The sequence below is a fragment of the Moschus berezovskii genome, chromosome 27 (genome assembly GCF_049115385.1).
Source record: "Moschus berezovskii isolate FMDL1 chromosome 27, NW_MosBer_1.0, whole genome shotgun sequence".
Taxonomy (NCBI): Eukaryota; Metazoa; Chordata; class Mammalia; order Artiodactyla; family Moschidae; genus Moschus; species Moschus berezovskii.
Genome location: NC_142486.1, coordinates 40,212,953 through 40,239,168, shown reverse-complemented (window position 1 = coordinate 40,239,168; position 26,216 = coordinate 40,212,953). Strand labels below are relative to the sequence as shown.

Below are 26,216 nucleotides of genomic sequence, written 5' to 3'. Positions count from 1 at the left end.
GAAAGAATTAATATGGAAACTTATATTACCATATGTAAAATAGATAGCCAATGGGAATTTGCTCTATGGCTCAGGAAACTCTAAACAGGGGCTTTGTATCAACCTAGAGGGGTGGGATGGGGAGGGAGATGGAAGGGAGGTTCAAAACGGAAGGGATATATGTATCAGTTCAGTTCAGTCGCTCAGTCGTGTCCGACTCTTTGCGACCCCATGAATCACAGCATGCCAGGCCTCGCTGTCCATCACCAACTCCCACAGTTCACTCAAACTCACCTCCATCGAGTTGGTGATGCCATCCAGCCACCTCATTCTCTGTCGTCCCCTTCTCCTCCTGCCCCCAATCCCTCCCAGCATCAGAGTCCTTTCCAGTGAGTCGACTCTTCACATGAGGTGGCCAAAGTATTGGAGTTTCAGTTTTAGCATCAGTTCTTCCAATGAACACCCAGGACTGACCTCCTTTAGAATGGACTGGTTGGATCTCCTTGCAGTCCAAGGGACTCTCAAGAGTCTTCTCCAGCACCACAGTTCAAAAGCATCAATTCTTTGGCGATCAGCTTTCTTCACAGTCCAACTCTCACATCCATACATGACCACTGGAAAAACCATAGCCTTGACTAGACTGACCTTTGTTGGAAAAATAATGTCTCTGCTTTTCAATATGCTATCTAGGTTTGTCATAACTTTCCTTCCAAGGAGTAAGCGTCTTTTAATTTCATGGCTGCAGTCTCCATCTTCAGTGATTTTGGAGCCCAAAAAAATAAAGTCTGACACTGTTTCCACTGTTTTTCCATCTATTTCCCATGAAGTGATGGGACCAGATGCCATGATCTTTGTTTTCTGAATGTTGAGCTTCAAGCCAACCTTTTCACTCTCAACAAGAGGCTTTTGAGTTCCTCTTCACTTTCTGCCATAAGGGTGGTGTCATCTGCATATCTGAGGTTATTGATATTTCTCCCGGCAGTCTTGATTCCAGCTTGTGCTTCTTCCAGCCCAGCGTTCCTCATGATGTACTCTTCATATAAGTTAAATAAGCAGGGTGCCAAAATACAGCCTTGACGTACTCCTGTTCCTATTTGGAACCAGTCTGTTGTTCCATGTCCAGTTCTGACTGTTGCTTCCTGACCTGCATACAGGTTTCTCAAGAGGCAGGTCAGGTGGTCTGGTATTCCCATCTCTTTCAGAATGTTCCACAGTTTATTGTGATCCACACAGTCAGAGGCTATGGCATAGTCAGTAAAGCAGAAATAGATGTTTTTCTGGAACTCTCTTGCTTTTTCCATGATCCAGCGGATGTTGGCAATTTGATCTCTGGTTTCTCTGCCTTTTCTAAAACCAGCTTGAACATCTGGAAGTTCACGGTTCATGTATTGCTGAAGCCTGGCTTGGAGAATTTTGAGCATGACTTTACTAGCGTGGGAGATGAGTGCAATTGTGCGGTAGTTTGAGCATTCTTTGGCATTGCCTTTCTTTGGGATTGGAAGGAAGACTGACCTTTTCCAGTCCTGTGGCCACTGCTGAGTTTTCCAAATTTGCTGGCATATTGAGTGCAACACTTTTACAGCATCTATACCTGTGGCTGATTCATGTTGAGGATTGACAGAAAACAACGAAATTCTGTAAAGCAATTATCTTTCAGTTAAAAAAATAAATTAAAAATAAAAGGGTTTAGAAGAGAAAATACATAGAAGAAAAGAAATAAGAGCAGAAATCAGTGAAACTGAAAAAAAAAAACAACCAATATAGAAATTTAACAGTGTCAAAGTCCAGAGGGAAAGAGGCTGAGTGGTCTGGGGATGCCAAACGTGAGGACCCTGGGTCTGAGGGGGAAGAATGCCCCTCGGTGTTACCAGGTCTTTGTAGAAACACCCAATCCCATGGGGGTCTTTTTGACACTGTCATTTTGCCTCAGTACAAACAGAGTTGGGAGGCAGGTATTATTTTAACAGCGTTTGAAATTTTAAAATGTTGATGTAATCTTATGTTGTGCCTGTCACTTTTCTGTGCTTCCGTTCTCTCTCTCTCTGCCATTCAGCAACCTTTGGGCCTTCTCTGTTTCTCACCACCGTTGCCTTTGCTGGCTCGCAGTGATATACAGCACACCCCATGGAGATTTTATTCAGGACGCAGTACCTGTAGGTCTGGGCTTGGGCTTAATACAAGGTCTCCAGGAGAACCATCTCTGGAAGAGAGGGCTCCCTGTTCTTGCTTCAGTTTAATATGTTGAAATTTGCAAATGCCATGCACACTTGTAAGAATGTCAGTTACAATTTAGTCTATAGGAAATGACCATTTGATCAATAAATTTTTGCTTTTAATTTCCAAAAAAAAAAAAAAAGTTGAAAAAGACAACCCGTGGGGTTGAAGAGGAAAAAAAAAATTCAACTTCTGTATTTGATAAGGGATTTGTACCCACAATATATAAAGAACTCAACCAAAAAAAAATTTTTAATGGGTCTAAATAGATATTTTCTCCAAAGAAGAGAAACAAGTGGCTGATAAACACATGAAAAGATGCTCAAGATCCTTAGGGAAATGCAACTCAAAACCACAGTGAGACACCACTCAACACCCACTAGGATGACTGTGGTTGAAAAGACTGTAAGAAGTGTTCACAAGGATGGGGAGAAATTGAAGCCCTCATATTCTGCAGGTGGGGTTGGCAAATGATGCAGCTGCTTTGGAAAAGTCTGGCAGTTCTTTAAAAGGTTGAGCATAGTTATGTATATATGACATATATATATATGACAGTTCAGCTTCTAGTTAATATATCCAAGAGAACTGAAAAACGTTTATATAAAAGGTTGTACACTGGTGTTCATAGCAGCTTTATTTGTAATAACCAAGGAGTGGAAACAGCTCAGGTGTCCATCAGCTGATGAACGGATAGACAAAGTGTGGCTCTCTGTACAGTGGAGTGTCATTCAGCCTTGGAAGGGATGAAGTTCTCATACAGGCTGCAGCCTTGGTGGACTATGAAAACAGTGCTTGAGTGACAGCCAGCTGGGATCAGGGCAGGGCTTATGTTGCGTGGATAGGTCAGTTTGGGAGTGCTGCTGTCTTCACAGTATTGTCTTCTGACCCCTCACTGTGTAATGTCTTTCTGTGTGTAACTTTTGTAATTTCAAAAATGTTTTGTAGGTTTTGGTATTATAAGCTTTGTGTTTCTTTTGTTAAATTTATTCCTAAGTATTTTTTATTTTTGAGGTTACTGTAAGTGTAATTGTTTTCTTAATTTTCAGATTTTTCATTGAGAGTGTTTAGGAATATAGTTGACCTTTTTGGTATACTAATCTTATGTCCTGCGGCCTGGATGGATTTGTGTATTACTTGTGATAGTTTTTGAGCAACTTCCTGGGGACCTTTTATGTACAAGATGGTGTCGTCTGTCATTAGAGATAGTTTCACTTCTTCCTTTGTAGCCAGGATGCCTTTTGCCTCATGTTCTTTCCTGCTCTTCCTGGTTTGACTTTCCCGTTGACTAGCGAGAGCAGGCGTCCTTGTCTTGTTACTGATCTTAGGGGGAGAGCTTTCAGTCTTTGACCTCTGATGTTCACCACTGAGTGTTATGTTCTTTGTGAGTTTTTCATGGTGGCTTTATCAGGTTGAGGATGTTCCTTTCTGTTCCTAGTTTGTTTTGTAATTCATCATGAAGGAGTATTGCTTTTCGTTAGATGCTTTCTCTGCGTTTCTTTCAAGTTGGCCATGTGGTTTTTGTTCTCTGTTCTGCATTTCTTTACGGCTGTGCTGGGTCTTTGTTGCTGTGCATGGGCTTTCTCTAGCTGTGGCAGGCGGGGGCTACTCTGCTTGGGGTGTATGAGCTTCTCATTGCGCTGGCTTCTCGTTGCAGAGCAGGGGCTCTAGGCATGCGGGCCTCAGTAGTTGGGGCGCAGGGGCTTTGTTGCCCCACAACATGTGAGATTGTCCTGGACCAGGGGTCGAACCTGCCTGCATTGGCAGGTGGATTCTTAACCAGGGGACCACCAGGGACATCCTTGTCCCTGATTCTAATGGTGTGATGTCATAAATGGATAGGTTTTTCCTGTGCTGAACCGCCCTTGCATTTGCAAGGTAAACCCCAGCTGGTCATGGTGCACACTGCTTTTTATGTGTTGCTGGATTCAGTCTGCTTGTCTTCTGTCCAGGGACTAGACTAATAGGCACATTTTGTGGAGTGTTTGCTGTGCCTCACATGTGGGTTCACGGGTAAGACAGCGGCAGTCTGTACTTTCGACTTTGGAGAAAGTGTGGGTTTCTTCTGACCTCAGCAGCACGTCAAGTCTCTCTACCCAACTGGCATCTCGGGGTCTGACTTGCAGATCTGTGGTGGCCAGAGTGGTTCCCAGCCCAGGGTACTGGGCAGGTATTTTGACTCGCTTGGAGGGTGGAGATAAGAACTTAGCCCAAACCCTCCTCCTTTGGCCTGACCCTGTGGCCCCTGTTGAGTGGGCCATGGCCTGGAGGAGGCAGCGCAGGTCTGCAGTGGTTCTGGGCCTGGTCTCCAGGGCCTGGGGGAGTTTGCCTCTGGCTGATCTCTGAGCTTCCACGGGCGGTAACTAGATTATCTCTGCGGTCTGCTCCTGCGCTCTCGGGCTCTTACCTGAGTTGCACATAGAAACCTGCTGTTTGTGAACCCGGAGAGGAGAACAGTCCTTGTTTTCACTCACCTTTCAGTGAAATGGAGCATTTTTTTCCGTTTTGAATGCAGGAGCAGACATCTGTCAGTAGAAACCACAGATGTTTGTGTGTCCTATCCCGGTCAGCACAGATGCCTGGGCTGTTGTTTGTGCCCACCACCGGAGCCTCTTAATGTGTTAAAAAGCACACCAGATACTGGCACCATATGCATTCGTTGCTTTAATATTTTGATGCTTTCATTATGCATGTAGTCTTATATGTTTTATGTCTTTAGAGCATCATTCTGAGGACAGGAGTTCTTTTCCATACTGTGGAGGAGTGATTCATCTCTTAGTGAAAGAGCTCCTTTCCCGGGGGGTTGACTCAGTACACCCCCAGGGTCTTGGAGTCCCTTTAAGAAGGTGGGACTCCTGGGAAGAGGAAGCAGCAAGGGTTGCAGCAGACAAGCAGACATAGGCCCAGAAAACTTACAGCAGAGTGGCAGCAACAGCAACACGGTCCAGTGCCACCATGATTTGCTCTTTAAAGCCCTGCTGTGCATTGGAGGGTGTCTGTATGTGTCCTGTCCACTTTGTTTTGTGCAAAATGTAGCTATTGCAAAGCATCAATGCCTGTGCCTACTTTGTGATACCCTGAATTATTTAATTATGTGTAATGCATATCTTTTCATATGAAATATATTTCTAGAGCTTTTTAATAGTAGCATTAAAAAAAATAAACCATAGAAGCAATGCATGATTCTTATGAAGAGCAGGAACACTGCCCAGGTGAAGTATCTTGTGCAGGCCCAGCCCCCAAAGGGTTGTGTTTCTGTCCTGCTGTCCGTGGTGACTTCATCTTGGAGGATCAGGTGCCACAAGGGGAACCGCGGGGTCAGAGGGCAAACCCGCCTCTTCTCTGTGGCTTTCAATGTTGGAAAGTTGCTCCCCGAAGTCACGTCATCTCACACCCCACCAGTGGCACTGCACGGCCTTCCCCCTTACACCCCAGTCAGCGCCGTGCGTCTCCTTCTCGTCATCGCTGGTCTGATGGGTGTCGTGTCTTCACTAACGCGTCTTTGATTCATTGTGCGGTTGAAGGGCTTCACTGGGCTTCGGCTCCTGCTGTGTTTTCTTTCTCTTGCAATCATCTCTGAGCTCTTGGTATATCTGGGTCCTGGCAGGTGCAGGAGAGTCCCTGACCTCAGGGACCGGTCACAGGTTGCCCGACCCTAAGAAGCTGGATGCCCCAGCGGGACCGAGTGCCCCTTGGCCCCAGGAGGATGCTGGGGGCTTGTGCGGGGCCAGAACCTGAGTGGGGCCTCTGTTGTGGGCGTGTCTGTGGGGGGTGGTGCTGTGGCCTGGGGGTGGGCCAGGAGGAAGAATCCCCAACTCTCCTTTCTCCCCTGGGGAGGCCCTGGTAGCTCCAGGGCCCGGAGACCAAACCTGGAAACAATTGGGGAAGAGGCAGCAGGGCGGCCTCACCTGTGTTCCTTAGCCTCTGCGTTTGGAGGTCGTTGGACACAGTCAGGAGGTCTCCCCCATGGGAGGCCCTGCTGGGTGCCCACCCCAGGGATGGCAGGTGGGGAGCTGAGAGCCACTGTGGCCAGTGGGCAGCAGACCATTGCAAGCAGAAGTGGTGTGGCCATGGGCCCTGGGGGTTTTTGCCTTTCCATTCTGGTGTTAGGCTATTTGTACCTGTGTGTGGTGAAGACTCCAGCTGTGGGCAGACATAGCACGGGTATGGCAGGTTTACTGCAGGCAGCCGCCCCCCCATCAGGCTGTTGGAGGCGGGCCCGAGCCGAGGCGCCCAGGACAGAGCCTTCAGCCTGTGCGGGAGGCGCAGTGTGGCCCCCGGACCGGAGCTCTGGGTAGGCGGGTGGTGGGCTTCGAGAAGGATAGACGAGAAGGTGCTCTGAGCCACCCTGCCTCCCTCGCTCAAGAGCAGTCCGCACCGGGCTGGCTGCCCTGCGGTGTGTGGGGCTGGAGCTCGTGCCTAAGAGAGCACTGTTTCAGCCCCTGGGCCTGTGGGTTTGGAGAGGTCCTGGTGAGGGGCTGTCTGGTACCCCGCCAGCGTACTTAGGTGCACCTCTGGCTTCTGCCCGCTTGGTGATGATAGCCGCTTCCCACCCCTCTGTCCGGGAGCCAGTTGTCCACAGCTGAGGCAGGGGGCCAGCAGGCGGGCCCCTCACACGGGGCTGTTCCTATTCTTAGTGTCGTCTGACTTCAGGTGAGCCTGCAGGGCCAGAGCTCTCTCAGGGGTTGGTATGTAATGTTGCACCTGGCACACTTCCCAGGTCAGCTCAGGAAAAGGTGAACAGAGAGACCAGTAGTTTCTAGCCCAGGTTATTAAAGATGGTGAAGGAAAAGTCAGCTTGACCGCAGAGGGTCAGGCCAGGTGAAAGGGCCTGTGTGTCTGGAGCCCGCGGTGTTGAGCCAGGCGTGGTGCTCTGTGTTGCCCTGCAGGGACATGTCTGAGGGGCCAGTGCCGTGGGTGTCCCTTGGGACCCACCAGTGGGGTAACAGTACTTGACAGCGGGGTGCTAACGGAAATCCCCGGCCCCGCGTCCTCTGGCTGTGGGCAAGGCCAAGAGCAGCTGTTCTGTCCCCATCATGGGGATGCCTCCGGGAGCAGGGGACACACGGACTGGCCGTGCCCACAGTGCAGCTCTGTCAGGGCTGCCAGCTGGGGAGGAGACCTGGGATCTCCTGGAGTGATGTGGCGTCTCGCCTCCTCACAGCCATGATGGATGGGTCCAGCTCCAGACCCTGCAGGGCTTCAGTTGACCTTGGAGAGCCTTGCCCGCACAGTCCAAGACTAGCAGGGACAGAATGTTTCAAGGGGGCCAGGCCGCCCGAGTCTTACTCCCTTTCTGACCATTGGTTCCGTGAGCTGTTGTTATGAGGAGAGGGTCTCCCTGCGGGGGGGTCTGGTCCTGGCCACACGCTGTGTGTGTGCAGGGCTGGTTTATGTGCCCTAGCTCCAGCAGTGAGCAGACGGGAGCCCATCCGCAAGGTGCTCCCAGCTGACAGCATGCTGGACGAGGGCCACTTGGGGGGTGTGGGCGGGAGGAGGGCGGGCCAGAGGGCTGCCCTGGAGTCAGGGCTACCTGGGAGCCTCGGGGTGGGGGCGGGCTCCAAAAGGGGGTGCAGGGGGTCCCCAGCAAGTCCCGCTCTTGGGAGGGTACAGGCGAATGGCGGGTGACCGCGGCGTCCTGAGAGGTGAACGCCGACGGCAGCATCTGCGGTGGAAGCGCTGTCTCAGCATGACCGTCTCCTCTCCCCTCTTCTCATCAGCCAGGGCCAACTCGTTTGTGGGAACAGCCCAGTATGTCTCTCCAGAGCTGCTCACAGAGAAATCGGCCTGTAAGAGGTAACCTGCTTTCCTCTGACCCATGCTTCTCTCTCCTCTAAAGTGCTGGTACTTCTTTCAGGTGAAATCAATAGTTAAGAGAATGCCTTTCATGGCCTTTACCTAGCCGAGCCTCCTTTGGAAGAAGTTAGCCTTTTGCCTTTTAGCCAGTGTCTTGATAACCTGCGTGTTAGCGTTATTGTCGCTGCTCATCCTTCCCGGGCAGTGGTTGTGTTTATGCCCTGAGATTTGGTCTTGCTCCTGTAGGAACTGCTGGCTGTGCAGCGGGGAACAGCATGGCCAGCAGGTCTATCTGACTGACCCGAGGCTCCCTGCCATGCCTGGAGTTTGGGGAGCCTTGGCACCACCTCTGCTCAGGTCAGCTGCTGAGTGTGCCACGCTCTATGGAGTGCAGGGCGGGCCCAGCCGGCCCTCCAGGAGGCAGGCCCATTGATGGCCACAGACTGGAGGACCCAGGCAGAGGCCTCAGTTGTGGAAATAAGTGCAGGGGCTGGTATGTTGTTCCCAGAGAGGTCCGGAGCGTGGAGAGGGTTAGCGACGGGCAGTGGGCAGTGGAGGTAAAGCAGGTGCACCGATGACCTGGGGCTGGGGGCACCTGGGGGGCTGTCTGGAGCAGGTGTGAGGCAGGCGAGGATAGAGAGACGGCGGTAGAAGTGGGCCGTCAGGGTTCGGGGACAGGTTCTGTGGTGAGGCCTTTTCAGCTCTTCCTGCCCTGGGCCAGGCCCTTGGCCCACTGGCGCCATCGGAGCTGACCAGGGCCCACACGGCCAGTGTCTGCACATGTAGGCTGCACAGCTGCCTTCCTGGTGTGACAAGCCCCTGCCAGAGACAGCAGAGGTGAGGATGGTTCTGGGCACAGCAGCTGTTTCTGAGCCTGAAAGCTTTTCAGAAACTCTTAGGGAGTGGATGGATCCACAGGGCACAGACATGATGCGTAGAAAGATGTTAGGAAAACTTGCCCATCTTAGCAGTTGCTGGGCTCTTTTTTTGTTTGTTTTTTGTTTTGTTTTACTGAATCAACAGACTTGGATCTCTTCCTGTGGCCAGACGCTATTGTGGGTCAGGGCTTCCCCATGGGGCAGTTCTCCCACCAGGGGACTTCTGGTCTAGACAGTTCTGATGTCACACTTCACGGGGGGAAGCACTGGGTGGAGCCGGGGGTACTGCCCAGCGTCCCGCAGTGTGAAGGCCCCAGCGAGGACGGTGGGTCCCAGACTCCCCGAGGGCCCTGCTGAGGAGCCCTCCTTCAGGCGCGCTCAGCAAGACTCTCCAGTGTGTCCCTGCTGGCCGAGAATCGGCTTTTCCTCTGTTGGAGTCACTTTCAGAAAGAGGAACCTCTCCGTGCTGATAGAGGAAGGTCTCCAGGCTCTGCTGAGGGAACGGAGGGCACAGGGTCACTCGTCTGTGCGTTTAAACCTCTCGAAGGACGCACAGGGCGTGGCCGACTGGCTGGCTGTGGGGCAGGGGGTGCACCAGGACCGTGAGGGACGTGCCCCTGGGTGCCTTCGTCCTTCTAATTCTTAAAGGCATGCGATGCTTGAAAATAGTTCAGATTGTTTTTTTCTGATTTTTAAAATGATACTTTTTCATTATAAAGGTAGAAAATATTAGAAAATATGAAGACTAAAAGCAATTAATAGGGAGTTCCCTGGTGGTCTAGTGGTTAGGATTCAGCACTTCCGCTGCTGCGGCCCTGTTTCAGTCCCTGGTCGGGGAACTGAGATCCCTTAAGGCAAGCAGTCAAAACAAAAAGGAAAAGCACTCAGTCTCCAGCCCACGTGCAGTCGCAGACAGTGGTTTGGGTGTCCATCCTTCCAGCTCCTTTTTTCCGTGTGTTGTATGCGTGTTTACGTAGTTTTTATACAGCTGGAATCACACTGAATGAATCACCAGTTTTGAATCACACGCCCTGCGATTAGCTGATGGACATCTCCCATGTCACTCACAGCATTGGCAAAAATCTCTTAAGAGTTGTGTGGTCTCCTCACCTGTGACCTCGGTGTAGCTTATCCATCTTCGCTCGACTGGCATGGCCTGACGCGCCTCCTGCGCGTGCATAGCCTGTGTGGGGAAAGACAGGCTCCTGCCTTAGCGGCCAGGCTCCGCGCTGCCCCGTGGTCTGCTTTGAGTTTCAAGAATAGAATGATTTGGTTTAACTGAGCATTTAAAAAAATCACTGGTGCCTACTGCTTTCCAGAAATGTTCACTGGCTTCCCCTTTTAGTTTTCATCGTATTAAAAAACAGAAAACGATAAGACGCTTGTGGAAGGTTAGCCCGTAGCTGGTTCTGCTAGCAGTCCTGCTCCCTGGAGATGACCCGGGACAGCAGGTAGCCCCCCAACATGCACACAGTCCGCTCCCCCTTTCTGGACACTGTCACAGCACAAGGCCGATGCTTTTCTGTCAGCGTTTGTCTTGTGTAGCTCCCACTGTTAACTCCACCACACAGCAGAGAATGCCAAGCGTTAAGAACTAGTTATTGAGAATGCACGTTTGTTTTTAACATGCCTTCACCCCACTTGTGTGTTGTGATTCAGATTTCTGATCTGTGGCATTTTTAACTCACATCAAGTCCTCCATCTGCCTGCCATGCTGGTGATACGGGTCCGAGGACAGAGCCTCCACTCAGGCCCCCAGCTCTGTAACCAGCCCGTTGTCTTGCCCATGACCTATGAGCTCGTCTTCAGAATACCTGGTGTGGCCTCTTCCAGGAGCTGCCTGTGTCCAGCACCCCATGAGCCTCATACTTTAGGGCTTGCAGGGCGGCAGCTGGCCCTGCAGGGCGAGTTGCCTCTTGGTGTTTTCCTAGGGCTGAGCTGGGAATAGAATGCAGAACTTACAGAGGAAATAAAGCATGCAAAGTAGTTCTCAGCGAGGACTCTGTGATGCCCACGGGGGAGGGCGTGGGTGGGAGCAGGGCAGCCCCTCCAGGCTTCCTGCAGCTGGTTATGGAAGCTCAGAGCCTTGGGGTGTCTTTCAGAGTGTGTGGTTGAAATGTTCACGAGGGGCGGGCTGAGTCCAGGCAGTGCAAGAGAAGTGCTCCGTGCACAGCCTGACACGCAAACAGCGTCCGTGTCCTCAGGACGACAGTGATGAGGAGGGATTCTGAGCCTGTGCCCTCCCTGGCACTGGAGGAGGGCCTTTTCTGCCAGTGGCTACTGCTCTCAGGAATGACCACTGCTCCCTGGTCAGGGTCGGGCCAGGCCTGTCGGGGCGCTGGTTGCCCCCGAGGGAGGCACCTGGCCTGGCCCAGCGGCACCTGTGGTAAATGCGGGACACTCTGGTCCTGGCCCAGCAGGGAGGCCCCCTCAAGGGGAGCCCAGAGCAGGTGAGGTCTCCACTGCACATTGACCTGCTTTTAAAGGAGGGGAAGGGGTGAGAAGCTAAATCGGGTGGTGTGAACAGACGGAGGGACATGAGCTGTGCTGGCCCCTGAAGTGTTACAAATGTCACTCTTCTGTGTTTTTTCCTGTAAAGTTCAGACCTTTGGGCACTTGGATGCATCATTTACCAGCTTGTGGCAGGACTGCCTCCGTTCCGAGCCGGGTAAGAGACCCCCGCCTGGCTCTGGCCGACCCTTCACAGCAGCCTGATGAGGAAGGGGAGAGGGTGGTCCTGGGGTGGGGAGTGGGGGCCCATCCTGACGGCTCTTTAGTGACCGTGGCAGCTTTCTGCGGGAGAGGGAGCCGGCTGGGCCCGGAGGGGTGCGGCTCTGTCCTGGGATGGGCTGGGGTCTGTGTGCCCCCACCCAGAATGACGGCTTTTCTTGTTTTACAGAAACGAGTATCTTATATTTCAGAAGATCATTAAGTTGGAGTATGACTTTCCTGAAAAATTCTTTCCTAAGGCAAGAGATCTTGTGGAAAAACTTCTGGTAAATATTTTGCATTTTCTTCTGGTGAGCTCATCCAGTAGCCACACCCTGAGTCCCTCTCATCTTGTGGTCTGAGGGGCTTTCCTTGGCGGCACCATGTTTAATAAAGGGTGTTGGAGAGTAGATAATGGTTGTAGGTAGATTCGTGTCTTCAGTCTCTTCCCCTCAGGCCTTTTCAGTTCCTGGGTGTCTGATTTCTGACCTTAGTGAGACAGGAAGTTACTCTAGCACTCTGCAGTTGCGCGTCAGCACACACAGCACTTTAGGTTGCGGGGCGCTGGGACTGGCTGTGCTGCGTGGCTGGTGGTGTAAGTTCCGCCGAGCGACGTTGGTGGGTGTCCGTCTTAGAGTCAGGTACGCGAGGTGTCAGACGCCAGCACAGGGACAGTGTGCCCAGGAAAGGAGTGTCTGTGTGTGTTCTGGAAACTGCAGTGTCCTTTCCCCTGGTGTGTGTTGGCTCCACACCTTCCCTTCGCTTGATCTGGACGAGAAGGGTCCGTCTGCCTCTGCCCGCCTGGACCTCCTGCTCTGTTCCCAGTTGGGGAGGCCTCTGTCCTCCATGGGACTGGGGGCAGCTGGATGCCGAGGTCCCTTGGAGCCCTCTGTCTGCGTGAACTCTTCATTCTCTTACTGAAGCCAGTGAGCTCTTCTTTTTCTTGTTTTAGGATTTTAAGAGGATACTTGTGGCTATTCATGAACATAATTATAATGTCGTGATACATTTTCACTTGTGTGAGGAGGGGCGGAGACTCCAGAAAAGTGAAAGGATCCCTGAGGGTGACTCCGTTGTCCCCAGCCCTCCGTGTCCTTCCAAGTTCCAAGAGACCCCAAGAATTGAGAACTACTCAGAAGAGTGTTTTTTGGTCAGAATTGTGTTTTAAACCCAATGCTGACTTGTCTTGACTTCTGTTTCAGGTTTTAGATGCCACAAAGCGATTAGGCTGTGAAGAAATGGAGGGGTATGGCCCTCTGAAAGCCCACCCATTCTTTGAGTCCATCACATGGGAGGACCTGCATCTCCAGACGCCCCCGAAGCTCACGGCTTACTTGCCAGCCATGTCGGAAGATGACGAGGACTGCTATGGCAACGTGAGCCATGCTGGGGCGTCCCCGGGGGTGGGGCGGTGGCCGGAGCAAGGGCCAGTGGAGATACTGGTGGAGGGCAGTGAGCACTGGCCTCAAGGTCCCCACCGGGACTCAAGAGGCTTCCGTCCACCCCGAGCACAAAGTGCCAAGCCCTGGACCACGTGCGTCCTTTTCTCCTTTCCTCTAGTTAATTTTTGCCCAAAGGGATTGAACCAGAGCCTGGGCACCAGTTCTCCTGGTGGGCTTCTGTCTTTGGGTTTTGACTGGTGTCTTTATAATTGTGTGTCTGAAGACATTCTGGAATGCTTCCTCTATTTCCCAGAGAGTTCTGGGCACTGCTGCTTTGAGCTTTCAGGGGACGTAGTGTTGAGGATGGACACTGGTTGCCGTCGGCTCTTAGCGCCCGACTCCAGGCCTGAGGGGTGGGCAGCGGAGGTCCTTGGTGTACTTGGTTCCTTAACTCTCCTGGGGAAGGTTGTGTTTACGTGCAGTTTCAGATGTTTTTATTGTCAGCCACAGTCCATTTTTCTGGTGTGATTTATGTCACTGTGGCTTGTAATCAGTTGTCATATATAGCGCTCCACCTCAGTTGATAGGAATTCTGGAGTTTATCTTAAAAGTCACTCACAGCTGAGTTAAAATTACAACAGGCATCACCTCCTGGAGATCAAGAGCGCCTCTTCATGCATGGCTTCCACCTACCGTTTAAAGCTGCACATCCCCTTTCTTTTGCCGTAAAATATCCTTTATGCTCAGACTCAAGGAGAGCCAGACGTGGGGAGTCATCTGTGCCCTCTTCTCTGTCTGCTTCTCCATCTCACTGGCTCCAGCTGTCTGCGGCCTTTGCACACACAGAGGACTTCCTCCTTGGCCCTAGTGGCCGACCAGGCCCTTGAGCCCTGATGCTGGCATGGGCAGGGTCCCCAGGGTCTGTGGCAGGGAGGTCCACAGAGGGCCACACTCTGCTGGCTGGGCTCCGACGAGTCATTGTCTTTGATCTCAGTGCCCAAGGACCCTGGCTCCACGGGGTGTGTATACACTGCTGCGTGTTGTGTGTGGGCCCTCTGTCTGCTGTCTCATCGTGTTTGCCAGGGTGAGAGCTCTGGTGTTGCCATCTTAATCGTGACCCTGCAGGGCGGCATGGGACACACGGAGGTCAGCAGGCCCAGGTCCCGGCTCTCCCCTTCCTGTAGGTCAGGACTGAAGATAAGCCCCTTTCTCAGGGGTGAACAGCTTCTGAGGTTGCTGTTAGAAGTGGGGAGCAGGGCAGGCTGGACCCAGCCTGAGGCTTGGTGGCCAGCTGTGTAGTGAGGAGAAGTCTGAGTGGCCCACACTGGTCAGGGTACTCCGCGCAGGTCCCCTGGTCTGCAGCTTGTCTCCCCGGGGGCTCGATCTTCAGGGTGTGGGCCACTGGGTGCCCTCCAGGGCAGGGGGATCAGGACCCTGTGGGTGTAGGGGAGCCGGGCGCCACACTCACTGCCTGCTCTCCCCGCAGTACGACAATCTCTTGAGTCAGTTCGGCTGCATGCAGGTGTCCGCGTCCTCCTCCTCGCACTCCCTGTCAGCCGTGGACGCGGGCCTGCCCCAGAGGGCGGGCAGCAACATCGAGCAGTACATCCACGACCTGGACACGAACTCCTTTGAACTCGACTTACAGTTTTCTGAAGACGAGAAGAGGTTGTTATTGGAGAAACAGGCCAGCGGAAACCCTTGGTAAGGATGCACGGGTGTGAGCAGCGCCGCGGGTCCCGGCCCCTGCACACACAGCTGCCTTTTGTGCATGAGGACCCAACCCTTGAACTGGAAGTCGGTGTTCGGAGCGCTCGCTGCGGGCTGTGTGGGGTTGGCCCCCCTGGGGCTCAGCGGGCCAGGCACGCCAGCAGTGTGGTTGGCCTGGGACTCACTGTGATATGAGTTGCCTCCACCCACTGGTGGAGTGTTCGGGAGTCTCTGCTGCTCCTGGGCGCCCTCTGCACCTGGCTCTCCTCGTCTGTTCCTTCCGTGGTGCACCCTGAGGTGGTGGGGGTGTGTGTGCTTGTTTAAGACGTCAGTGCTTTGTGTCCACAGCGCCCGAGAACCTCTGTTTCCCGAGGGCCTGCCTGCCCTTGAGCGTCCAGCTGCTCTAGAAATGGGCTGTGTGAACGGGCGCCTGTATTCTGGTCGGGGCCTACCTCTTTCATGTGTGTTGGCCACTTGTTTTTATTTTTTGAGGTATTTTTGTGTCCTTTGACACTATTTTGGGTTTATATTTTGCGTCTTTTGAAAATTGACTTTTCAGCGCCATGAATGTGAAGACTGTTCCTTGTTTATTTTGAGAAAGCATTCTTTTTCAGTTTATTTTTTCATTCTATTTGTGCATCATATTTTTGGGAGGGAAAGTGGCAAATTCTTACAAAGTCAAACCAGTTGGTGTGTTTCTTTTCTGCTTTCCATCTTGGTCCTGTTGAGAAGAGGTTCTCTGCCTGGATGTTGTCTTCAAGCGTTTTCATGGTTTCACCTTTTGCACGGGCAGAGAGGAGTCTTTTGCGGGGCCAAGAGGAAGACTGTGAGTTCTCTGAATCATGGCAGGAAGGAATCCACTCCAGAGAAACTGGGTACAGCGGTATGAAACAGAAGCAAGACAGACGCTGCTTTCCCTGCCCGTGGGGTCTGAACACCTTGCCGTGTTGTGTCTTTGAGCAGTATCTTGGCTGCTTCAGTGCCCGAGAAGTTGCAGCAGCATCTAGAGACCAGTCCCTCAGAATTTCAGAGATAAAGGAATGGAATGTTGTAAGTGACACGTGATGAGCTCTTTGCAACCCAGACATCATGGAGCCGCTGGAGCGCCTTAGCGAGGAGTTAGGTGTGGTGCCATGCTGGGAGTCTGAAGAGTCTCAGGCCACTGGCCCCACTGACAGCCACTGGGGCCACGAGCATGGTCCGTGACTCGCTGGATGGAAGATGTGGCTGCTGACATGGGGAGAGAGTTGGCGTCTCTCCCTCCACGCGGTTCTCATCCCCTCCAGGTGGACAGACTTCCAGTGGGACTGCACTCACTACTTTGCTGGCGTTTGTCTGGTGTTTGCCCCAGCTTGCCATCAAAGAAAGTGTTATTTTACGTTTTCCCTGTGTGCTTGGCAGGAAGTGCAGTGTGTGAGACAGTCTGTGTTGAGCACCCCTTTTGAATGTCATGATTTGTTCTGGAACAAACGTGTTGCCTTGTAGTGATGGTGCCAGAGCAGTCATGGGCAGACCTGCTGGCCGCGGGGCCAGGCAGTGCGAGAAGAGCTGGCTCTTCTAGCCTCCGGTCACAGGCAGAGGAAGACAAGCAGCCTGCTGGGAAGGACGCGTTTGGGGAGTGTGCTGTGAAGCTGGTGAGCGGCCTGCAGAAGGCCTCCTGCTGCCCCTGCCTCCGGGGCAAGGCTGCTCACGACGGGCTCTGCCTGCTGACCTCGCTGGGAGCTGGACAACTGGTCTGCTTCTGGAAGCCCGTTTCCACTGGAAGGTCTGCCTGCCAGTTGGGGTTATTCACTCAGCTGTTCAACCAGGGTTCTTCTGGGAAATGAATGGAATGAGCCTGTAACTTCAGGGAAACAACTGCTAGTGTTTGTCACCAATGATAAAATCACAACCTTCAAGTGAAAATTAGAATTTGGGGAAACTGCACCCGTCACTGTGAGCTTGATATCTTCCCAGTGCTTAAAAGACTTTTGAGGAGAAAGGTAGTGATGTTTGTGGATTGATTTGTTGACATCATAGAATGAAATTGGTCAGGATTCGGAAGATCTCCGTAACTCAGCGAACCGGTATTTTTCAGATGACCAGTGTTGGGTGCTGTCAGACCATGTCAGGGTGGAGGATCTAATCTCAGCGCAAGGTGATGGGTGGGTTCTGATGTCACGGAGCATGAACAATTCATTCCTGGGGATTTGGATTCCATGTGGCAGCTAACCTGTAAGAAACGACACTCGGAGACTTCTGGTGTAGTGTCAAAGAAGAATGCCCACAGATACCTGAGAGGCTGTTAAAGTACTCCTCTGAGGTCTTCGTGCGCTTCAGCCTGGACACTGCATCACAGCAAAGTGAAAGCAGAAACAGATAGGAAAACCCAGCTCTCTGTGGAGCCGGATGTTAGAGGAATTTGCAGAACATATAGCAGTGTTCTGCTTCTTGTTAATTATCTTTGTTTTGAAAGACGTTATTTTTAAAATTAAATGATTTATATTAATATGGGATGGATTTACTTCGTCTTTTAATGAGCTAAACGTTTGAAATCTGTTTTAATTTCTTACACTTAAGTATCTGTACATCTAACCCAAATGAAGGAGAGCTCTTTGGGGTCTTCGTGAAGTTGAGTGCATAAAGGGGCCTCATGCCCTGAAGGCTTCAGAGAGGGCACTTGGAGCGAGCTGGTCATGGCCGCCTGGCCCTCCCTTCCCTGCCTGGAAGCCTGATGTGGGGGCCTCGCAGTGGGGCCTGTGGAGCCGCCTCAGGACTGTGGCCGGCTGACAGCCCTCCTGTGGCAACCTGGGCTCGCTGGTGGCCTTGAGGTGGGCCTTCTCAGGGTTTGGGTGGGGTGGGAGAAGGTGAGGAGGAGGAAACTGGTTCTGGAATCAGGAAAGGAGGATAACTCTGTCCCCCCATGTGAAGTGACGTGGGCAGCTGGCACCTGAGCAGTGGAAGCCAGAGACTGGGGCAGCAGGCTGCGTTAAAGCCGCGGCCACACGCCGCCTACGTGCTGAGAGTCAGGTGTGTCTCTTACTCGGGTCTGCACACCTGCCAGAGGGGCGGTGCCAGCGCCGGGTGGGGCCTGGGGCACTCCCCTCAGGACAGTGGGGATTGACTTTCGGAAGTGAAAGATGAAAATGCTTCCTTAGTCCTTACACGTTTCAGGGTAGCTGACTGGTTGGTCAGCCAAGTGAGTGGGCTGCCGAGCTGTGGCTGCTGCCCAGCTGCTCTGCACGCTGCTCCTGGGCTGTCTCACCGTGGCCACCGCATCCAGCCTGCGCCCCTCTTGGGCTGCTCCTGCCCTGCCCACCATGGTTCTCCTTTCTCCAGAGAAGTCGGGAGGGAACGTGTGGGCAGAGGCCTTGTGATAGGAGACGGCCAGCCCTGCGTCTGCCGGTTCCCGGACGTGACTGTTCCTGCTGTGAGCATGCGTACTCCCTTTGCTGTCTTTGCGTCCTGAGGGTACATTCCTGGGAGCGGGATTCCTGCAGTATTGAGCAAGTCCCTCCCGTGGTCACTGCACCCCAGTGCACCCCGGGAGAACGCCAGAGCGTAGGGCTCGGTTTCTTTGTTTGGAGCCGTGGAGGATCTGGGGCTGCTTCGTTTCTTTGGGGAGAATTTCCGGCCTGTGTCCCGGCTCAGCTGCTCCCGAGGCTTCACCCCTTTCATGCTGCTCTGTGTGCACTCTGGAGCTCAGGTGCTGGCTGGCTGCAGGTTACGTTTGCGGAAGGCCTTCTCCAGCCTGTTTCCCTGTAAATTGTGGTTGTTTCTGTAGTTAGAGGTTCCTTTTGTTCCCTTGTGTTGAGTGTGTTACTCTGTTTGGTGACTTGTTTCAACGTAGAGAAGGGTCCCTCCCACCAAAGCTTGCCCGCTATCCCCTGCTCTCTGGGTCTCCTCCCGTTTGACCTCTTTATGCCGGCCCCACCGAGGCCGCGGAGGCTGCTGCTGTCCTTGCCTGTCTGGCTTCCCAGGCGACCTGGCCCCTGCTGCCCAGCTAACTGTGGGCCCTGGCGGTGAGGTCCTTGACCAGCCTGGGACTAGACACAGATAGACTCGGGGGACACAGACACAGATAGATACACAGACACACACACACAGACACAAATACACAGACACACACACAGACACACACAGATACAGATATACACACAGACACAGATACACACACAGACACACAGATACACACAGACACACAGACACAGATACACACACAGACATACACACAGACACAGATACACGCACACACACAGAGACACAAATAAACAGGCACACAGACACACACACAGACACAGATGTACACATAGACACATACACAGAGACACAGACACACACACACAGACACAGATACACACACAGACACAGATACACACACAGACACAGATATACACACAGAGACACACACAGATACACAGACACATGCAGACACAGATACACACACACATACACACCCCGGGACTAGACTGTACTCGGGACACACACACACCCCATTATCAGATAATCTGATCATCTCCCGCCTGTCATCAGTGTGTGGTTCTGACATGGTGGGACCTGCTGGTCGAAGGGGCTCCTCTTGGGCCCCGTGGGTTCATCTGTGTGTTTCTACCCTGCGGGAAACCCTCATTACATCTCCTCACGAACTCCTTGATTTTTTCTTTGTTTCATGTCTTGTTTTTGTTTGGTTTTTAAGTACCTCTGAGAGGAAGCATCACACTTTTCCTCATAAAAGTCACAACGCTTTTTGTTATTGTTAATGTTCTTCTAAGTTGTTTTCAAAATCCACATGGTGCTGTCAGTTTAACTGGGTCTGGGTCCTTCGTGAGGGGGGGCCCTGGTTTAGTGGGCTCTGTGGAGCGGGCGTTGTCTGGTGGGTTTGGTGGGGCAGACCTGGAAGCCAGTTAAACTCACGGGAGAACATGGCCCTCCAGCCAGGCTGTCTGCTCTCATGTGTGCCAGTCCCAGGAGGAGCCAGGAAGGTGGGTGGTTTGTTCACTTCTGTGGTGAGATCATCACTGTGTGAGGTGACAAGTGTCTTATGCCTGTTACTGCTTCTACAGTAGAACCTATAGATCAAGAATTTCAGTCAAGTGAGACAGAACATAAAGCGCTAACGGCTGGCTTTAACCAAGAGAGAGAGCCTGCAGACACTAAGGTCCCAGGAGTCAAAGCGGACGGTACTTGTTACTAATGTGTTTTAGGTCAGAATCTGTATTTGGGAGTTTTTCTTCTAAATTCCTTCCATGTTTGGATACAAATGCTTTGTTACTATGATAGAAACACCAGATGAAATGTTCTTAAACCAAGTTTCCAACTTGGCTCTTGAGGGATTTGTGATCTAAAGAGCACAGTGGTTTCTGAGTGCCACGTCGGGTCCCAGCTTAGTGCGGTGATGTGAGAACAGCAGTCTCTCTTTCACCCCAGCTTTGCTTCCAAGTGGCGAGCACGTGTGTTCCTGCCATCTGCCCGTGCCTTCTGCTGTCGAGCAGACGCTGCTGAGGAGAGCCGAGGCTGGGGTCCTGCCAGCGCCTGTGGCCCCGAGCCCACAGGAAGGCGCGGTTCTGTGTGGCATGCGCGCTGAGGCGTGTCTGCAGTTTGCTCCCCTCACTGAAGTGCGCTTGGGTCTCTGAAGGGGGAGGCTTGATTGAGGCAGGGTTCACAGTGCCGTCGGGGAGTTTGTTCTGAGGGAGGAGTTTGGAGACTTTTTAACTCTGACATGAGTGTCTGATCCTTGTTTTCTTCTTTTTATAGGCACCAGTTTGTAGAAAATAATTTAATACTAAAAATGGGTCCAGTAGACAAGCGGAAGGTGAGTTAAGAGTCCGGAGGCGCCTCCCGAGCATCCGTGTCTTCCTCCCGTTCCTCCCTCTTAGAGAGCATCTCTGCATGTCGGAGCTAAGGACGGCCTCAGCCGCTCAGGGAGGCCTCTGAGAGCACATGGAGGCTGGGCAGACAGAAATTCCGCCTCTTTTGCTGGCTGGGGAGCCAGGGTTCTGATTTCTGCCCAATGCTGGGGTTGGTCACTGAGGTCAAGGTTTCTGTCTGGTTGAGGAGCCTCTGTTTATATCCCAGCAAGTCATTTATTACTTTATCGTGATTGTTTTTGAAAATCTTACTCTGTTTAATGAATTAATTAAATGGATTAATGCGTCTAAAAATATCAGACTCTGCACACATTCTCTCTCCGCTGCTGCAGGCCCTTGTCAGCTCAGGCTCCCCCACCCCAGGCGTCTCTGCCCCGAGAACCTCTGTGAAGGCGGCGGGCGGGGGGTCAGCATTCAGGACTCGGCCTCGACATGGAGCAGAGGGCCTGGAAAGCGGCAGGGCCTGGGTGCTGAGGGCAGGCGCTGGGGGCCAGGCTGCGGCCCCATCCCGAGCGTCAGCCAGAGTAGGACGCCTCATCTTGGACATCGGGATCTGGCTCGCACCAGCAGGCGTGGTGCCGCCGCTTCCATCTGACCCGGGAGCCTGGTCCTGGTCGGGGGAGCTGTGCCTTCCCCTGTTCCAGGCCAGTGGGCAGGGGCTGGTGGTGGTCCCCGTGCTGGAGCGCCCTGACAGTCCAGCATCCGAGGCGGCAGCGGGAGCGCCCAGCCTCCACTCTGAGCCTTAACGAGCAGCGTCCTTTCTTTCCTGCTGTCATTTGCACCAGGGTTTATTTGCACGGCGACGACAGTTGTTGCTCACAGAAGGGCCACACTTGTATTACGTGGATCCTGTCAACAAAGTCTTGAAAGGTGAAATTCCATGGTCACAAGAACTTCGACCAGAGGCCAAGAATTTTAAAACCTTCTTTGTGCACACGGTGAGTTTGTCCCCATGGGCTTTCCCTTGACAGGCACTTGGGCCCCTGTGCCTCTATCCGGAGCGGCCGAATGCTGTGGCCAGCGGGGCAGGTGGAGTGAGGGGTCATGGTCCCCCCTTCCCCATGCACCAGGGATCCCAACATTCACGGCTCAGCTCAGAGTTGGGTCAGGAGACACCCGTGCTTGTTCTCAGTCTCAGGATGACCTCACCCCCAGGAAACTGCAGGTCCTCACCTGCACGTTTAATCTCCGCACAAACGTGGAAGGAAAACATCCACCTGCTCTTGGGCTTCCTGGAGGTGTTTGTGGTGGCCGCAGGAGCCGGCACCTTTTTCGTTCGGTTTCTCACTACTGGGTGGGTGCCGGTTGTGCTGGGATCCTTAGCGGAAGAGTCAGTGTGTCTCTCTCTGCAGCCGAACAGGACATATTACCTGATGGACCCCAGCGGGAATGCGCACAAGTGGTGCCGAAAGATCCAGGAGGTGTGGCGGCACAGGTACCAGAGCCATCCGGACGCCGCCGTGCAGTGACGCCATGGCCCGCTCTCGCCGCGGGGCCATGCCCCGCACAGCCTGCCGCCTCCGGACGCTTCCAGACCACCTGCCGGCCATCTCAAGGGGGACGCAGACGGCGGAACCTTGCAGCTTTTTTATTTAAAAGAAAAGAAGAAAAAAAACACCCAACCACACAAAGAACAAAACCAATAACGAAAAGGAATTCAGGGTCGCTTTGCTTGCTCTCTGTGCTGTGTGGAGCTCTCCACGCTCTGCTCGCCGTGGGGACCAGTGCCATGCACGTCCGCCTGGCTCCCGCCCTGACTCGGGGACAGACTTGCAGCGCCAGCTCTCCACCACAGGCCCATCACACCCGTCCTGCTGTGACCCCTGGGCGCAGGCGTGTCTCTGGGCTCTCCCTGCCCCTGGATCATTGGGGAACCAACTCTTCCCTAGGGAGCCAGGTGGGCCCCTGCTGGGGGGGCCTCCAGCTCTGCGGGCAGGGGGGTTCTTGGCTTTTGTCCGTTTGCCCCTTTCTTCTTGTCCCCAGCGTCTGGCCCGATCCCCACAACCGTGCTTGGCTTCTCCAGTGGTCGAGGCTGTGAGATTCCTGCGGTCCTTGCTGTCTGTCTGCAAGCACTCCTGCGTTGTGTTGGCCGGGCAGGCTCCGGGTGCTGAGAAGTGGAACAGGTTGTCCAGGCGAAATGTGGAGCCGCTGCTGTGTCAGAGGGTGCCAAGCGAGTGCTCCAGTGTGTCACCCCACGGAGCAGTGTTGCCCCGGGTCTGGGGACCGAGCACTGCCCCGGGGGAGCCCCAGGAGATGGCGCTCTGTGGCCCCCTCCCCATGTGAGGCCGGGGCAGCGGGGCAGACAGGCCTGGTGGCCTCCTCTCGGAGGAGTGAGAGCCAACAGCCCTTCTGAGAGTCTGGTTGGAAGGTGGAGTATGTCCGGTTGACGTCAGGGCTGCGAGGTGCCCGGCATTGGCACACGGGCCGGTCCTCCATCACACCAAGGCCGCCCCACACACCCTTTTCCTACTAAAGGTGCCCCTTCTTCAAGTCTAGCGCAGAGCGTTTTTACGTGTCCACTTGGAACGTTGCCAAGCCCTCTCACGTCGTCGGGTCATCTGGTCCCCGTCACGTGGGCTTCACCTGGAGAAGAGTGGTGTCACTCCCCTTGTACGGGGGCAGGAACAGTACACTTGAACCCGAGCCCGCCCGCTCCTCTCTAGTTTCAGGCTATTTCCTCTTGCTCTGTAGGGGCGTGCCCTGCCCAGGGTGTCCCGGGGGGCAGCCCTCAGTCCCAGTGGAGGAGGAGCAGGCGCTGTGGTCCTGTCACCAGGTGAGGGGTAACTGCCATTTCCTCTGGACTTCCACAAAGGCACCGATATAAACTCCCACAGAAAAGGTTCCCTGACGACGTCTGTGCCCTCACGTCCTGCCACACCTATCACCGTGTGTGACCCACGGTCTACATGGAGGGAAGGATGTCTTAACATGTATTAGTGATGTCACAACAGCTGCTGTTAAACTCGGAAGGAGGTTGGGCTGTGGGGAATCCCACTGTGTGGGGGCCGATGGGGGGACTGGAGGGGCGCAGAGATGCAGCCGGGTTCACCAGCGGGTGTGTGTGCGTGTGTGTAGGATACCAAGGCGCAGGGGTGCCTGCCCGGGGTAGGGGGCGGCCCAGAAATAAGGCACTGCCCTGGGCATGTAGCTGTAGACTGAGCCCCATTTCTTTGGAAAAGGCTTGCCTGTGTTCACCTGCTTTCCAAAAAGCGAGTCTGTCTTGAGCCTTTCTTTCAGGATCAGGACTTGGGTTTCAGGTGCACACCCTGTTCAAATGTCCCCTCGCTGCAGCGCCCGCGTCTGTGTGCGCAGTTGGAGGGTGGGGAGCCGCTCCCTGCGGCGTCTGTCCTGAATGTCTGGGTGCGGGGGTGATAGAGCTGAGTCCTGACTGTAAAAGCACGCTCGGCTGGGCCGCTCAGGGAGAGACAGCGCTCCCACTGCATTCTTCCCTCCCGAGAGCGCCACTACCTCCTGGGCTCAACCAACAAGCTGCATCTTAGCCTCCAGAGCCTGAGACCAGGGCTTCAGGCTGAGCTCACAGCTGGCAGAGCTGAAGGGACTGCCCTGGCCTGAGCCGCCAACAGCTGAGCCCTTCTTTGTTAGCCACCTTTCTCTGCTCACTCACAAGCCTCTTCCCTTGTTTTTTCTTTTAAAGGCCTTTAGATACTCTCTTCTTAGCCTGTGCTTCCCCGTGTAATCTTTAGTTTTATCCACCTCATCCTTTGAGCCATCATCCTAGCAGGCAGGTGCCTTGCGTTCTAAGATGTTGATGTGGGTGGATGTCAGTCTCCCTACACGCGCAGACATACCCGGAAACATATATATAAACGTGGGCTGATCCTGGGTGAGAAAGAGAACGCCCTGTGTTGAACAGCTCAGGAGCCTATAGTTGTACTGAGAGGACCGGGGCCGGGGGGGCCGGAGCCGAAGCCAGTGCCTGTTGGACAGCGTGCTCCCCCACCGCCCGGCCCCTCGCCACAGAGCAGGGGCAGGAGGGCCGAGGGCTCTGCTGGCTGGCAACGCCTGGCCTCCCTCCAGGGGCGTGAGGAAGCTAGGTGTGACCTGACCAGGGCAGTGGGCAGCCCTACCCCGAGAGGGGCACCACGGGCCTGCCATCCTGAACCTTGCGTCTCAGGAGGCTGGTTACAGACTTGCCTTGGGAAAGATGACTCTTGGGGTCAGGCCAGGGCTGATGGGAACTGCATCTTCCCCAGCCCCCTTGTGGGGCCAGTCTGTGGCATTTGTGGTGCAGGCCTGAAGGAATTTCAGGAGACCCCTGAGGACAGGGTGCTAGCATGGGGCTCAGGGTGATTTTGTACTTTCTTAAACCATTTGTCTTCTGAAAAAAATAAGCAGGAGGCTCAGCACCCAGGAAAGACCGCTGCACGAGTCTGTGTACAGGCCTAGCCTGCCCCCCCACCACCCTGCCTGCACACGTGTGTTCGCTCTTGTAACTGACCTGGGAACATGACAATGCACACCATTTTGCATCCAGCTTTTCCCACTTGGTATTTTTTCTTAACGTTGTGTCATGTTTGAACGGTGATTCAAAAACCATATTTTTAATGATTGTAGAGTTTAATGGTTAATAATTTTTATAATTTATCTGACCATTTCACTGCTATAAAACATTTAGGTGGCTTCTGGTTTTTCACCATTTAAATAATGCTGTGATTAATAGCCTCATAAATCTTTGATTTTGAACTCTGAATCTCCCTCGCTCCCACCCTGCTCAGATTCCTAGAAGTGGTGTTTTGCGGGCAAAAAGTTTGTTCATTTTAAAGGTAGAACAGTGTCTCTTCTCCTCTGTCTTGATCTGATGAGTAGATGCTCAGAGTTTCAGTACAGAACTTCCTTAGTTGTGTTCTGCAGGTTCTGAACAAATCAATTTCTGGTAAGCTGTGTGTTCCCAAGAATGTTTGAGTAAAATTGCTCTTTCCACCGCCCCCCCCCTTAATCCTAAAGTGATGTCATTACTGCAGGCCATTTGTGACATATTTTTCCAAAAGCCAGTTTCCTTATTTTCATTGAGAAAACCTGGTTATGCTTGCATGTTACCTTCCCTCCCCTGCTGCTATGGCTTTCAAGTGCTTGGTGACACTTCCAGAATCTTGTACTTTGTGTCCACAATGGTACTGAATTTGCATCTGCACAGTCAGCAGAGATAAAAAGTGTTGAACTGACCTTGCCACATACTTAGTGGATAATTTGTAATGAAGTTTGTAGACTCAGAAAGTACACTGGGCCATTTGGAATCAGCAAAAGAGCAAAGACTCTACTTGAAACCATGTAGACAATTGGATTTAAGGGAAGTGTGCTTGCCCTCATGTTCTTCAGATCACAGGACTTAGGTCTTAGCAATTCATTATAGAGCACGCTGGCCAGGTTTTTTCATTGTAGAGTGTGATTGTCCTGGCTGACAGGATTTAAGGATTTCTCCTCCCCTCTCCTTGCCCACCAGTGTTGCAGGTTGCCTAGTTGTCTTTTAAGTCCAGACCACCCAAATTTGGCTTCATCCTTAATTTCTGCACTTTAGTTTGGGGTCTGTCAATTCTGAGGTGAAACACGCATGAGAGACTTTTCTGGGTGCCATGCTCAGTGCCACTTGATGATGTCAGAGGTTGTGGCCAGATTGTGCAGAATTAGATCTCCCTTCCCTCTGATCACCTCTCTCTGGTTGGTCCATAGACCAGAGCAGCAGCTGA

General features: G+C 53.1%; 1 protein-coding gene across 5 annotated transcripts in view; it reads left to right on the top strand.

Moving 5' to 3' along the window:
* The window catches only part of PDPK1 (3-phosphoinositide dependent protein kinase 1), a 63,519-nt gene extending 38,304 nt beyond the window's left edge, over nucleotides 1-25,215 (top strand). For 4 of the 5 annotated variants that reach the window (XM_055409269.2, XM_088833079.1, XM_055409268.2 and 1 more), the window contains 8 exons: nucleotides 7,911-7,986; nucleotides 11,464-11,532; nucleotides 11,764-11,860; nucleotides 12,776-12,949; nucleotides 14,442-14,659; nucleotides 20,399-20,456; nucleotides 21,297-21,449; nucleotides 21,864-25,215. In XM_055409269.2, coding sequence (XP_055265244.1) covers nucleotides 7,911-7,986; nucleotides 11,464-11,532; nucleotides 11,764-11,860; nucleotides 12,776-12,949; nucleotides 14,442-14,659; nucleotides 20,399-20,456; nucleotides 21,297-21,449; nucleotides 21,864-21,980 — 962 coding nt within the window. In that variant the 3' untranslated portion in view covers nucleotides 21,981-25,215. Of the gene's footprint in view, nucleotides 1-7,910; nucleotides 7,987-11,463; nucleotides 11,533-11,763; nucleotides 11,861-12,775; nucleotides 12,950-14,441; nucleotides 14,660-15,397; nucleotides 17,156-20,398; nucleotides 20,457-21,296; nucleotides 21,450-21,863 lie in introns of those variants that run through there. The other variant, XM_088833080.1, reaches the window with a different exon arrangement.
* The last annotated feature ends 1,001 nt before the right edge of the window (nucleotides 25,216-26,216 follow it).